We start from the raw sequence: 14,003 nt of genomic DNA on the forward strand, positions 1-14,003 counted from the left end.
GATCATTGCAGAAACAACCATGGCAGCCTGAGATATCCCCCTGCCCCACGAGCCATCTGTTCCAGCCATTCCACCAGATGTTCCTGATCCCTGTGGCACAGCCAGTGGGACATGGACATCCTACGAGTTCTGGGTGGTGAGCAGTCAGCTGGTTGCTCTGAAGGGACCCGATGCTGACCTGGCTGAACTTCTTGCTGAAGCAGATGAGAATTGTTCTTACAGACCTGCCCATGCTCAGCTGTGGACTCAGGAACTATCACAAGAGGGGCAGTAACAAACCACAGGCAGCTGTTACACAAGGTTGCATTTATCAGGACAAGAGGAATAAATGCAAAACACTCCTGGAAGGTTTAGCTTTTCCAGCAGATAATTTCTTATTTCTGCTTGAGCTACACAGGATCTCTGAAGAATCATCCATTTTGTTCTATATATACCCCAACTGGTTGTTATTCTTTGCCCTGGAGGGAGTTGCAAATTGTGTATGCAGCCTGTACTTTGTAAAGAAATTGCAAATAGTGGTGTCCCCTGCTTGCACAGTCCAAACAGATGGCATTGGGCAGGTAAAGAGCTATTCTCTGAGAAATGCTAGCTATGAACAGTCTTTCAAACATTAATAATTTGAGAAACACAGCAGCAGAAATTAGATGTAAAGTGACATGACTTCTAGAAGATACCATTAGTTAAAAAAATGATGTGCATAAAAGAGCAGAAAAGCACAGTCACACAAGCCAATGTGAACTGACCCAACCGACCTGAGAGACACTCACAGCATCAGAAGCTCATTGCAAACACAACGTAGCAGTTAATCTAGTGAGGGCAACCAGGCCAGATGTTTTGCTTGGATGCCGTTTGTGTTTTTATTGCCAGCTGCTGTATTCCAACCTGCAGCACCAAGATGGGGGACTGGGGATGAACACAGAAGCAAAGGTAAATTTGTTTTTAAATGCATCTTAAAAGGGAGGGGAATGGCAAGGAATACAGAATCTAAGGATAATGGGATGTACAATGCTTCATCTGTAGGTCAATTTTTATTGCATTTCAGATCAGCAATCGTGCAAGTCATTATCATCTGGTCAGTTTTATTGAATCAATTTGGCAGTCTCAATACAGTGTCTAATGCATAGAGGAAAAAATTTGAAAGACTGAAGAGATTTAGGAGTCTAAGTCGTGCTCATTATCAGTGGAACTTCAACTCTCTGAGGAGTTAAGTGCTTTTGAAAATGGAATGTGGTCTTCTAAGTCACATCCACACTTCTGAAAATATTATCCTACTTGGCCATAGCACAGTGTGATGCGTGCTGGTCTCCTTGCTGTCAATCATGGCAGAGAGGTCAAGGACTGAGTGGCTCACAGCAATTATTGGCTTATGAAATTCTCCTTTTCTTCTTCTCAGAACAGTCCCTCCTGTTGAGAGCAGGCATGTTGGCAGGAGATGATGTTGTAGAGAAATATAGATTTCAGTGGTGAAACAGAGAAACCTGTTGTCTGGAGAAGGCACTGTGGTATTTTCCCCCAGTAAATGTTTAAAATTGAGAGATGTACAAATGAGTATAGTGCAGAGGCAGGAATCAACTAAATGAAACATTGGCAGATCTGGGAATATCTGATGTGCCACTGGGACAGTGGAGTCTATCTTCCTGTAAGTGCCAGGACTACAAAGGAAACCTGCAAAACTGTTAAATATAAAACCAGGGTTTAAAAAGGAAGGGAAAACTGTCGTTTTAATTAATGCCAGGAATAATAGGTATTTTATTCTCTTCTGATTAAAGTGGTTATGGAGACACAGGCTACAGACCTGCTGTGGCCACCAGTGGTAGTGTTGCTGTTGCTACCAACCTGCCTTCATCTTCCTTGATTGGGTATGCTCAGAATCTCACCACAGGGTGTGTGTGGGGCACATCTCAATTCCATATCCTTCAGCCCAATCCCCATGTTTTAATTTATTCCTCTTAGATTCCACTTATCTGGTCTCATCAGAAGTTTTCAGTGAGCCAAATGAGATCCACAGTTTTAACATAATAAATTACCCCAAGCTCCCTCTCAAGATCTTTGTCCTTCTCACATGTTAAACAGCTGCTGTTCCTTAAGAGATGCTGGTGAGTCAGAAGCTGTGGTGGGGCTGTGGTTTGACCCACATCCTAGAGATCCCCAGCATCTGAGACATTGGCTATTCAACACAGCTCCAGTTCTATTCCATAGATGCATTCCACCAGCAGGAAGTCCCCAGCCAGTAGGGGTGAAACAGGAGTGAGCACTGGGCACCTAACCAGAGAATTCTGTGAGCCCCTGCTCCACCTGGATATGTCCTTTTGTCACCAAAGAGCTCCATTTTTCTTATTGGTTTTTATAGCTGATCTTCATCTATCCAAATGGTTTTGCGCTGCTCTTCTCCGATCCTGTCTTTTATTGTTCGGATGAGGTCTTCAATACTGCTCCATGCATCGGCCTCTACAGAGGCATAAAGACATGGCAGAGCTTCCAGTTCTTTCTCCTTCAGACGGCACATACGTAAAAACTCATCTTCAGTCTCTGGCTTTGGCAATAGTTTCCTGTATCACATGAACAGACCAAAAATAAATGTCTTAGATTTTAAGTTAATCCTGTAGTCTCTGATGTCCCATCAAGAATTTATTTCCTATTGACTATACAAGCAATAAAAGCAGTGCAGAATACAGTTACTCCACTTACCCCCACTCTACCCCCAAGGAAAAATATTTGCTATGGGGAAACAATTTATAAGGAGTGAATGTAGGGAGAGTGCAAGTGTTTATGACCTTTCCTCTTCCAGCTAGCATTACCTTGAGAACTGCTGTGGGAGTGCTGAGCATGGAGAAAATCACATAGTCTTCAGTCTTATCCTCCCACAGTGCTCATTGCTATCAGTGGCAGCAAAAGAATGCTTGATTTGGGGAATTCCTACTTTCTCAGGTTGTAAGATTTCAGGGAGGAATCATGGGACAAAATAGTGCACACAGAAGCACCAGATGAAGAGAGAAGAGGTTCTTTACTTCTCTCAGTAAGAACATTATTGGACTCGAGAATTATTCACTGAATAAGACAGAATATCAAATATGCAAAAGGTTTGATATGTTACCTGAACCTCTTGATGTTTTTCTCTGAGACTCTGATAAAAAGAACAATAGGATATATCCTGGCTTTGATTAAATCCTTTGTGCAGCTTATTCCAGCTTCCAGGAGACAATGCTTGTTCTAAAAACAAAGTCATAACAGTGTCACAAAGGAACATTCACTGCTGTGGAATCTCGAGATAAAGGTATCCATACCTTACGGGGTCAGCTGAAAAGCTCTTCATTTACCACTGTACTGATTTAGAACCTTTTAATCAAATATACATTTAAAGTCCAAAGTCCTCCTACAGGTTTAAAACTAGTCAAATAACAGCTGAGCTTAACAGCTTTCTGAAAAGGTTTAAAATAGAAATGGATTGATCTAGAGATGAAGAGTATGATCAAATACCAGTTTTGCATAGATACACAAACACACATACTTGCCCTTTATTCAGAGAAAACATCTACTGCAACTGGTTGTGAGAGAAAAAACCATCACTTTAATTCTCCTTTTTCCATGCTGTGCATCAAATGCACTCTACTTCGTATAAGATCTCTGTCTTTGACATTGTTATCTTTGTACTGTACAGCCTTGTGCCTGAGTTTCAGGCTATCCCTTCTTTTGTCCAGGCCCTTGTATCTCTTACTCTTTCACACATTCATATATACTTATGATATGAAAAGGAAATGAATAAGGGATAAAGCATAGAAAATGAAAGGATATTTTGCTGCATCAATGTGCATCATCACAGGGAATGGGTGAGAATATAAAAGGATGTGGCTGAGGATGAAAAAGAAAAGGAAAAGCAAGAGCACAAATAAAATCCATCTGGGCGGATAAATACAAATCTGAGATTGAAGGTGGGCAAGAGAGAGAACATGCAATGTGAATTGGTCAGTCTCTTATTCAAGAAGAAAACATACATTGCAGAGAGCATCACAGACAGCCTACTGAGGGGGTACAGAGTACTCTAAGCACCTTGGCAGTGACAGCCTCAATATTGGCAGGTACGATACATTCATATGTGTTCAGATTCTTTTCTCTGCTGAAGATGATAGTCTCTGTTCTTTGCTTCCTTAAAAACTCTTCCTTTGTTACAATATCTGGAAAGAGGCGAGGACAAAATCAGGATGACAACACCAGAACACCTAGGAAACTATCCTGTAGTGTTTCACATAGAGTGTAAGGATGATTCAGGGAAAGAAGAGCAATGAATTGTCTTAGCAGCTGCCTCATTTCTTCTGTTGAATTCAATTAAAGCCTAATCTGATCACAGCTGAGCATCCCAGCTATATCCTGCACCAGCGAGTCCTTGGGCAATTACTACAACACTATGAAGGCATTAAATTAAAACAGTAAATACAATTCCCATGCCTAATGTTATTTAGGAACATTTCAGGGCTGGATGATGTTGAGAAGTGCTAAAAAAAGAAAGTCTCTTCGGTATAGGCTCCAAACCCAAGGATTTAGTGTTCCAACATTTGTGTTTAAAGTTACGAAAAAATTTGGCTTAGGTTGCAATGTGTGGTACTGGCCCCCTTGTGAATTGCAGCTCTACATCAGAGCTTTTGTTTTATATTGCAAGACAGCAGATATTTATTACAATACTTAACTTTTCAGTTTGTCTGGGTAACTGCAAGACTGCAATACTATGCGGTGGGTATTCAGCATTAGTGTAAAAATGAAACGTCAGCTATGTTTAATGCTGTGTTGTGTACAATCCTGCCCTACAGCAATCACAGTACTGCATATTGCTTTAATGGTAAATACTTAGCATGGAAGAAAAGCAGTTTTTCGAGTAGATCAAATGCACAATCTTCACAGCCTTGAATGAGATAGAAACGTAAAGTCGCTCTAGGGAAGATATTCCTCATAATAGCAAATACTAGAAACAAATTAATCAAAATTTCACATTGCCTAGATATGCAGTATGCAAACAGTATGCAAACAGAAAGAGCACTCACAGCATTTCAGTCTCTGAGGGGCATCCTAGCAACCACACAGCATACACATGGATAATATTCACAGACACAGAATCTCATAACCATGTGCACTGGCTGTCTCAAAAACATTCAAATATCTCAGATATTCTCAAAAAGCAGGATTTACAGCTACACATCACCCTGATGTGACTTAAAGTACCTCAAGCAGCTATTACATGTGCATGCCCCTATGTGTGTGCACATACATATGTTCATATTTCTAACACTGAAGGTTAACAGTCATGGTCCTCTTTTATCCCATTACCTGGCTTGCATATGTTGAATTCCAGGGCACCTCCAGAGTTGAGAAGCTTCTGCACCAAGGTCTTAGCAAGCATGGTAGGGGTGAAAAGTACAGGGCGCCTGCGCTCACAGTGGATTGGTCTCACCAAGCTATAAGGGATCAGACTGAGCCTCTTATTGATTTCATTTTCGGAATCCAAATCTGAGTAAAGAACAAGACATTTATCCTCTGGTTTTCCCTCCGTCAGTATTTGGAGAAAAAGAAGGAAAAACACATGAAGCAGAAATGACATGCTTAGTCATACTGATCCTCCTTTCTCTTTTACCAGGGTTGTCTTTACTGTATATACAGTAGTATGATGTCCAACCTAATACTAAATAATTCAAGTACCTTTTGCTTTCAAGAGATTATTTCATAGTTCAACTTGTTTAGAGAATCTTTCTGCTTATTAGGTTGACTTATTTGAGTTAAATGCTTTTAGACAAAGAGCAAGAAAGCACCTAGGAAGAACTGCCAACCAAACAGAAAGTTTCAGTGTCCTAAACTTGCTCATGAAGGCTTAATGCTCCAAGCTCCACTTTTAGCAAGATCAGTTTTGGTCACAAATGCTGTTGAATTTTTGCACAGAGTGGGCCACAGATGCTAATAATAGGAAAGATCTATATGTTTTTCATAGCCATGCTCTTATGCTAGCCTTTATATCAGCGCCATGTGTGTAAAAGCTATTACTATTTTATATCCATACCTTCCAGTTTCTCAGGCAACACCTTCTTTGCTTCAGATGAGGTCCGTGCCAGACCAGAGGGCCAGCCAGTGACGATACGGACTCGCTCATTGCTATTCATACGCTTGTATTTGTTTTCAGACCTACTGACAAACTGAAAAGGTGAACAAAGAGATTTGACCCTCATTTCTTACATTATTCATTCTCCCACGTGTTCATCAGCCCAACTTTTTATCTATGAGATCTGAATTACCTACATCTATTGAAGCCAAGACTCCCATGGATCTGTTGACTGAATTCTAAGACTCTTTAAATATCATAGATCTGATTCAGAGCCTTTGTTAATCCCCTTTGGGGCTTCTTATTTTGTTCTCTGCTCTTAAATGGCATGTTTTTTAACTCACAGAACTCCCTGCTACCACCAGTGCAAGCACTGATGTATCCACAGCAGAGTAACATACCCACTCTGAGTATTCGCACATATGTATCACAGGTTATACGCAAAACTCTGCCTCTTCTTTGCTGTTCCAGAGAGACCTAAAACCTCCCCAATGGCACATTTTCACACTGAGAAATAGGGTGCATGCTTTCATTTCTCATCCACCCAACTATTCCTCTACCCAAATATAAATTCCTCCTCCTATATTTGCTAACCTTCACAACCATCTTCCTTCATAAGACTTTATCTTTCACCCACACAGTCTCTGTCATGCTGAGTCACTGACCTACAATTAAAGGACTATTTTCTGATGGAACTTTATCTCACAGAGCCTTGAGGATTTGGTCTAGCCCAATGGATTTTTCCTTGTGGTTCAAGCAAAACACATTTCAGCCTCTGATGGCAGATATGTTTGATTCATCCAGCTATGTCAGTAATGGAAGGCATGCACTTAAACACTGCACATCACAAAAGCAGTTAGAAAACACAATCCATTAATCTTTTTCATATATTAAATCTCTTTTTGATAGGAGTAAATCCTGATACAACCTCTATACCTGAGGTGGGGTTTCTGGGGAAATCAGGATTGCCTGAGAATATCTGAACATGAGAAACTGAACATGAAGAACACGAGAAACATGAGAACATGAGAAACCTGAACGAGAAACTGAGCATGAGCCAGCAGTGTGCGCTTGCAGCCCAGAACGCCAGCCATATCCTGGGCTGCACCAAAAGAAGCGTGACCAGGAGGTCAAAGGAGGTGATCCTGCCCTTTTACTCTGCTCTCGTGAGACCCCACTTGGAGCACTTTGTGCAGTTCTGGTATCCTCAACATAAGAAGGACATGGAGCTGTTGGAGCGAGTCCAGAGGAGGCCACGAGGAAGAACAGGGCGCTGGAGCACCTCCTGTATGGAGACAGGCTGAGAAAGTTGGGGCTGTTCAGCCTGGAGAAGCTGCGTGGAGACCTCAGAGCAGCTTCCAGTGTCTGAAGGGGGCTACAAGGATGCCGGGGAGGGACTCTTCATCAGGGACTGTAGTGATAGGACAAGGGGTAATCGGTTTAAACTTAAACAAGGGAAGTTCAGGTTAGATACAAGGAAGAAGTTCTTTACTGTAGAGTGGTGAGGCACTGGAACAGGTTGCCCAGAGAAGTGGTAAATGCTCCATCCCTGACAGTGTTCAAGGCCAGGTTAGACAGAGCCTTGGGCAACATGGTCTAGTGTGACGTGTCCCTGCCCATGGCAGGGGGGTTGGAACTAGATGACCTTAAGGTCCTTTCCAACCCAAACCATTCCATAATTCTTTGCTTGTATGATCTGCTGCTCAGATCCACTATTTCAGACATTGCACTGAGGATTTGGTCTTTATTACCTGTAATATTTGGCCCAGAAGAAAGCTTGCTCTGGAGAGGCGAGGGCTGGCTTTTGGGTCGCTCTGTGGGGCAGGCTCCTCTGGCTGCAATGTATTCTGGTGAAAAATAACACAGGAATTTTTCTTTCCCTCCCTCTTTTTTCTTCTTTAATCTCATTCAAGAAACAGAACATTTAAGATTTCCAATAAAAGGGATAGTGATCGATTGATATCTATCCCAAATACGATGTTCTAAGCAAACTGTAGACATAGCATCGCCTACACTGAGTAACACCGCTTCTGTTACCACTCTTCCATGCTCCTTCCTTCACAGGAGACTGCTCTCCACAGCTGAAGAAAGAGGTAATTTCTGCACCAAGAAATAACATGCAAAGCTTCTGCTTTAACTAGCATCTCTGTCCGTTTGGTCCCTGGGGACTAGGGTACAGAAGGAATGTGTGACACTTAACCTTGACTGAAATACAAGCACTGATTACAGTGTCTGCAAATGTTTGTCTCCCAAGATCTGAAAGTAACTTATGGTAACTAATACACCAGGAAGTCAGTTTTTAATTATGTAAAGATGGAATTCTTGGGTCTAAAGAAAGAAAACTCAATTTACTTTCACTGAGGGAAAAGGAGAAATCAGCAGGGCTGTTCTGTGTGAAGACCTGATAATCCCACTTCTCTCCATACCATGTAGGTTGGAAGAGACAGGTCTATCTAATATGGTACAATGATAACTCTGTGGATTAGATGCTTGTTCACAGTAGGAGAGAAATAATTCTGATTATTGACTTCAAGGATACAGCTTCTTCCTCATGTGGATATGAAGATGCATTAGAGGCTTACAGGCAGAGAAGAATGAAAAGGATTAACTATAACACAGAATAGATATTAAACTTTTAAAGTGTACTCCCTCATAGCTGGAAGGGTTAATAGTGTGCCAGCACTAGGTCCTTTGCCAGGGATAATACTGTTTAAAGCAAATATAAGGTGCCCATTGCCTGACAAAATCAAAACCTACATAGAGTGGAAACAGGACTTTGTGTAAAATTAACATAATGAACAACAAGTAGCGTTGGAGTATCAGGTTGTAAAAGACCTTGTTTGTAGCTACTTACCCGGAGTGCCCAAAGGGTGTTAAGTGAGCTTTCTGTCTCATCTCTGCTTCCTCTGTGCATCAACCTCTGCAGCTTCACCAAAAGAAGTTGCTGGGCTCTGAAAGAGAGGAATTGCATAGATCAAGATATCTTTGAAACCATTCAGAAGAAAGCTGGATTGCAATGGGTCCTACAGAAAAGATTAACCAGAAATAGCAGTGAGGACTGACTGAACCACACAGTAACACAATAATAAGCAGGACTGCAGTACGGTTAAGGATTAAAGACTCTCCACGGCATATTTTCCTATGATACTTTTTGAGAAACCCACATTATTCTTTCAGGTAACATCTGGAGTCTCCTGTCTAAAGCTTTATAGCTCATATTACAGTTTAGCATCACCAGCCCTTATCTCAAAAAATTAAGACATATACCTCTTTCCTTACAGCAGTTATTAATTTCCCTGTTTACAGAACCGCTGCTCTCAGCCATGGTCACTCAGCATTACACTGACCTGCTGTAGCTGGGAATGGTCCCCATCTCCAGGTCCCTGTCGGTGAACAGATCAACTCTGGCACAGAGCCACTCACACCTCCCCTGGTACATGGTGTCAAGAATATGAACAATCTCATCACATTTCACTGACAGGGAACAGCAGTCCAGCTGGCTGGAGATGTTCAGGTTCAAGCGGATATGAAATGAGTCCCCCGATGTGATCAGCCCTTCTTCCAGCTCCGACAGCAGTTTCCTGTAACCTGCAGCAGCGAAGGGGTGAAGCATGATCACTAATGGTCAACCCTCAGTTATTGCTGCATCCCTGGGCATCCTCTGGAAGAAGCACACAGCACAAACTTCTGAAGCTCCCCTGAGACAGGGTTTATACTTCCAGAGTGCTAGTTCCACTGGTTACTACAAGGTTATGGACCTGCACCTACAAGACACTAATGGGGCATTGATTTAGAAACAGCTCATGCTGCTGCTATCAGAATCTGTGACAATTTTCTCATTATAATGCACTTTTATGTAACTCCATTTTCAGTCCTCCACAAGACCTGTGAAACAGAAAACTTCTCATCAAAGATGCATACACAGCTATAGTTTCATCCTGTAAGTACAGCTTGAGCTCTGCCACCAAGTTTAATGACAAGGTATTCCCTATATTATTATTAGCTATAATCGGCACTCCCATAATCAATAACATGCTTTATCTGCAGTTGACTGGTGCTCAAAAATGCAATAGTGTTTCCCAGCTTTGAAAACATCAAAGAAAATCAAAGACATCACTTCCTGTGTGATCTATGGAGCTGAAATTCTCTAACCAGCATTAAAATAATAATAAAAAACAAACCCTGCAAATGTATATACACCAGTAAAAAATGGATTTAGGAATGTAATTTTTGATCCATAACCTGAAATTATCATTACAGGCCATGAACACTAAAATCAAATCCTATTCAGCCCACATGAACTCCAGCTGCTAAAGATAAAGCTACAAAGGTAATAAACAGGGCAACTCCACCAGGTAAATGCTAAATCGACTTCAGCGGGATAAAGATCATTCAGCTCACCACACTGTGTTACAGAAAAAAGTATATAAAAATAAGCTTGAGTGTGTTTTGTGAGTCATGTCATTATTGGCCCACCATGGAAATTCTTGAGTCCTGTAGTGACAAGCATATGGGCTTTTTTTGTTCTCAGTCACAAAGCTAAAAGCTGGAGCAGTTACATAGAGTAGCTATAATTAACACCAGTGGGCATGCTTCAGTTTTATACCAATACAAAGCACATTCTGGTTCTGTCATTCTCATCCAGACAAGTTAGTATAATAGACCTGGGACTATTGCAGATGAGAAACACTTTTGGTCTTACCTTCGTGATTTGATTTATACTGGAGTGTTACTGGACCACTGCACCTCTGAATTGTCCAGTGAACTTCTTCCTTTGTGCAAGTATCCAAGGGAACACTCTGATTTTCCCCTTTAATGCAGCCCTCCAACTAGATATAAAAGAAATATTACTCTCCAGTGCAGGTTCAATCTCTGAGTCAATTATACAATTTTTTTTTAAGTGTCATAATCTTTTTCTGATACTTTGCTATCAGGATACAGATTCGACAATCCCAGGCTGCCCAGTAATAAATTGTGCAGAAATAGAAAATGTAGGGGGTTTTACCCCTTGGAGGCATTTTAATAGGAAAATGGTTTGGGAACATTGGCAATGGAGAGAAAACTAACCAAAGAGCAATGTAGCAGAAGCACCTGCTTATGTCTTTTTAAAGAGGCTGTACTATACAATAAAGCGTTAAAGAAAGCATCAGTTGCTTTAATCTCTTCCATGCAGAGCTACTGTAAATTGCAAAAGTGTATGTGTTGGATGACTGTAAATACTATCATCCCATATGTTCTCAGTCAATAGCAGATTTTCTTCTGCATGAGTCATATGCTTTGTCATTAATATAAGATGAAAGAAGAAACAAAGTACTGCATGAGTGTGCATGCACGTAGGTGGACAGACATCTAATACTGTTGATTACTTTATGCTTACCAGTAGGATTTGGTGTCCCTCCCGAAGGCCTGCTTTCTCTGCAAGTGATCCTGTCTTAACAGAGCTAATAAAGCTCCCTTTATCATTGCCCCCAACCAGAGTGATTTCTGAATTGAGGTTGTCTCCATTCAGTGTTACACGCTGGACGGTATGGCAGGAGTTTCTAATGCGACCAACTGATGTGACAGAGGGACGAAAAGGTCTGTGTTCATGAGAGGAAGTAACAGTCAGTTATCTCAGCTTTTAGCTACCACTCCAGAGTTAGATGCATGCATGATAAATGAGAGACATACAAATAAACTTTTAGTGTTATCAAGCACTAGGATTTAAGGACTCTAAAAGAAATCCCTCTCATTACTGCATAAATTCTAGAGAAGAGCATCTGGATAGCTTCAAGTGCTCTGACATGACTGAATAACTCAGCTGTATAACGGTACCCAGCAACTTGTGGCAGCAAGATGACAAGAGCACAAGGATAAACTTAAGCCTCTTGAACATTTTGTCTGGCTTGAAGATTTTGAAATTTTAGAATGACCGTGACTGGTTTACAGGATATGAAAGGGCTCCAAAATAATGTTATACTGCTGCCAATATAAAGAAGTTGACTGCTTCCAACATAGGAACAGAACTTATACTGCTGCCAATATAAAGACTACTTAGTACAGTATCATGAGATTTTTGTATCAAATAACAACTTGTCACATCATAGTCCTGCCATTATATCTTCAGTCAGTAATAGATACAGAGGATCTGTATCTACCATAGCAGCTTTTCCCCATCTGTCTAAGTCTCTGTCTAAGGTAGGTAAACTGGCATCTCAAATACCTTTCCAGAGAGAACTTTCTAAATATGGAGTTGACATGCTCAAGCTCATAGGCATCCAGGCCTTCTGACTGATGAGAAGAAGAGGAAGAGTGCACCGAAGGAGCTCCATGTGACTGCCTGTCATGACTGTCATCTGAAAAGAGTAACAAGAATGAAAATGAGTCCTAGATAGAGTCACAACGACGGACAAGGGCAAAATGAATGTTTGATCCCAGCCAAAGCTGAAGGAGGAAATTCCTTCTCTCACTTAGTTCTTCAGGAACTTTCTCATTCTCACCACTTTGTTTTCTTGTTCTGATTCTTTGACTTGATTTTTGTCTCAGACTATGTGTCCCATCTTTTTTAGACCAGAAGTTGATTATCTGACAGTATCTGTAGATGGTGAGCTAATCACATAGATCTCTGAGTCAAACTTTACACAACCTCTTGCTTACCGTCCAGCTCCAAAGCGTCGTATCCAAAGCTGTCGTCCTCTTCAACCAGGCTGGAATTAAAAACAAAGCATGAGATAATGGAAGAGAGAAAGCTGTTCACTTCCCAGCTTTCAGCAGATTTCCAGCTTCAGCAGATTTCATTAAGTTCTGAAGGAGGAACTTTTTCTGTGAAAAAGAAGGATGTTGGACATATTGATTCAGAGAATGGTGCAGCTGCAAGAAAATAAGCAAGTAACCTATTTGTGAGCCCAAGGAAGATGTAGGAAGGTGTCTGGAAGACACAATATGTGTCGCCAACACGGGAAACATGTGAAGCAGCAAGAAGGTTCAGAAGGAAGAATTGCTAACAGCAGCGGGGGAATGAAGATTTTGCTGAAGGCAAAGGGAAGCTGCTGACTGATGGTCTCATATGCGTGACTTACACCACACCTGCTTCAGCACTGAGATAAATGGTTGCAATGTGTCTGCTGTATATATATTGCAGCATGGTTTTTTTCCATGACAGATCAAAAATGTCAGAAGCTTACTGATGGACAGAGTGAATGCAAGGCAAGTGTCTGATGTGCAGTAGTAAAGGAGTAATTTACCTGCTTGATTTCAAGTACTTGAAGCATTTTATAACGGCTTAATGGTACCTCGCATGGTTACTCAGATACCTACAGTAACAGAATGGCAAGCTTTTACATCGAAACTCTTATGCCACAGCTCTGGTCCAGCCCAGCTCCCACGGACACCACCTTTCCTGTTAAGGGTAACTAGATTGGTTGACCTTAAAAACAAACAGTTAAATCCACCAACATTTTGCTCTTGAGGGGGTACTGAGGATGGCCAGCCAAGTGAGTGAGCTGTCTACCTCACTAGGAGTTCATTAAAGCACATGCTTTGGTTGCAAAGCTGTTTAAGTAACAGCTTGTTTTTCCCATTCGGAATGATTTGTAGGTCTCCTGTGGAGCTGATATTTCTCATAGTTGGCTTCAGGTGAAGGGTGAATTTCTGCAGCCAGTCTGGGGAGAATCAGCTATTTTTATACCACACATAAGCAGGGAAATAATATACCTTTCCCTGCATTAAATTATGATCTCAATCTCACTTTTTCCACACAAATTAAGATCAGATGGACTGTGGAACCTGCACTGTGGCATGCAAATAGCAATTATTTTGGCTTATCTTCACAAACAAGTTAAAAAGCCTTAGCAGGTTAATATAAAATTATAAACTACGGTGAACTTCAGGGCATACTCTTGAGATACTTGACTTTACTGATTATTAGCTCAGCAAAGTAAGGCCA

The 14,003-nt window shown here is 41.2% G+C and overlaps 1 protein-coding gene across 3 annotated transcripts in view; it reads right to left on the reverse strand.

Moving 5' to 3' along the window:
• Nucleotides 1-1,009: 1,009 nt before the first annotated feature.
• The window catches only part of CARD11 (caspase recruitment domain family member 11), a 46,048-nt gene continuing 33,054 nt past the window's right edge, over nucleotides 1,010-14,003 (reverse strand). For all 3 annotated transcript variants that reach the window (XM_030484555.1, XM_030484556.1, XM_030484554.1), the window contains 12 exons: nucleotides 12,716-12,765; nucleotides 12,282-12,414; nucleotides 11,457-11,658; nucleotides 10,782-10,908; nucleotides 9,427-9,667; nucleotides 8,934-9,030; nucleotides 7,831-7,926; nucleotides 6,041-6,173; nucleotides 5,317-5,496; nucleotides 4,048-4,172; nucleotides 3,095-3,210; nucleotides 1,010-2,549 (listed from right to left, as the gene is read on the reverse strand). In XM_030484555.1, coding sequence (XP_030340415.1) covers nucleotides 2,345-2,549; nucleotides 3,095-3,210; nucleotides 4,048-4,172; nucleotides 5,317-5,496; nucleotides 6,041-6,173; nucleotides 7,831-7,926; nucleotides 8,934-9,030; nucleotides 9,427-9,667; nucleotides 10,782-10,908; nucleotides 11,457-11,658; nucleotides 12,282-12,414; nucleotides 12,716-12,765 — 1,705 coding nt within the window. In that variant the 3' untranslated portion in view covers nucleotides 1,010-2,344. The remainder of the gene's footprint in view (nucleotides 2,550-3,094; nucleotides 3,211-4,047; nucleotides 4,173-5,316; nucleotides 5,497-6,040; nucleotides 6,174-7,830; nucleotides 7,927-8,933; nucleotides 9,031-9,426; nucleotides 9,668-10,781; nucleotides 10,909-11,456; nucleotides 11,659-12,281; nucleotides 12,415-12,715; nucleotides 12,766-14,003) is intronic.

This window comes from Strigops habroptila, chromosome 4 (genome assembly GCF_004027225.2).
Source record: "Strigops habroptila isolate Jane chromosome 4, bStrHab1.2.pri, whole genome shotgun sequence".
Lineage (NCBI taxonomy): Eukaryota > Metazoa > Chordata > Aves > Psittaciformes > Psittacidae > Strigops > Strigops habroptila.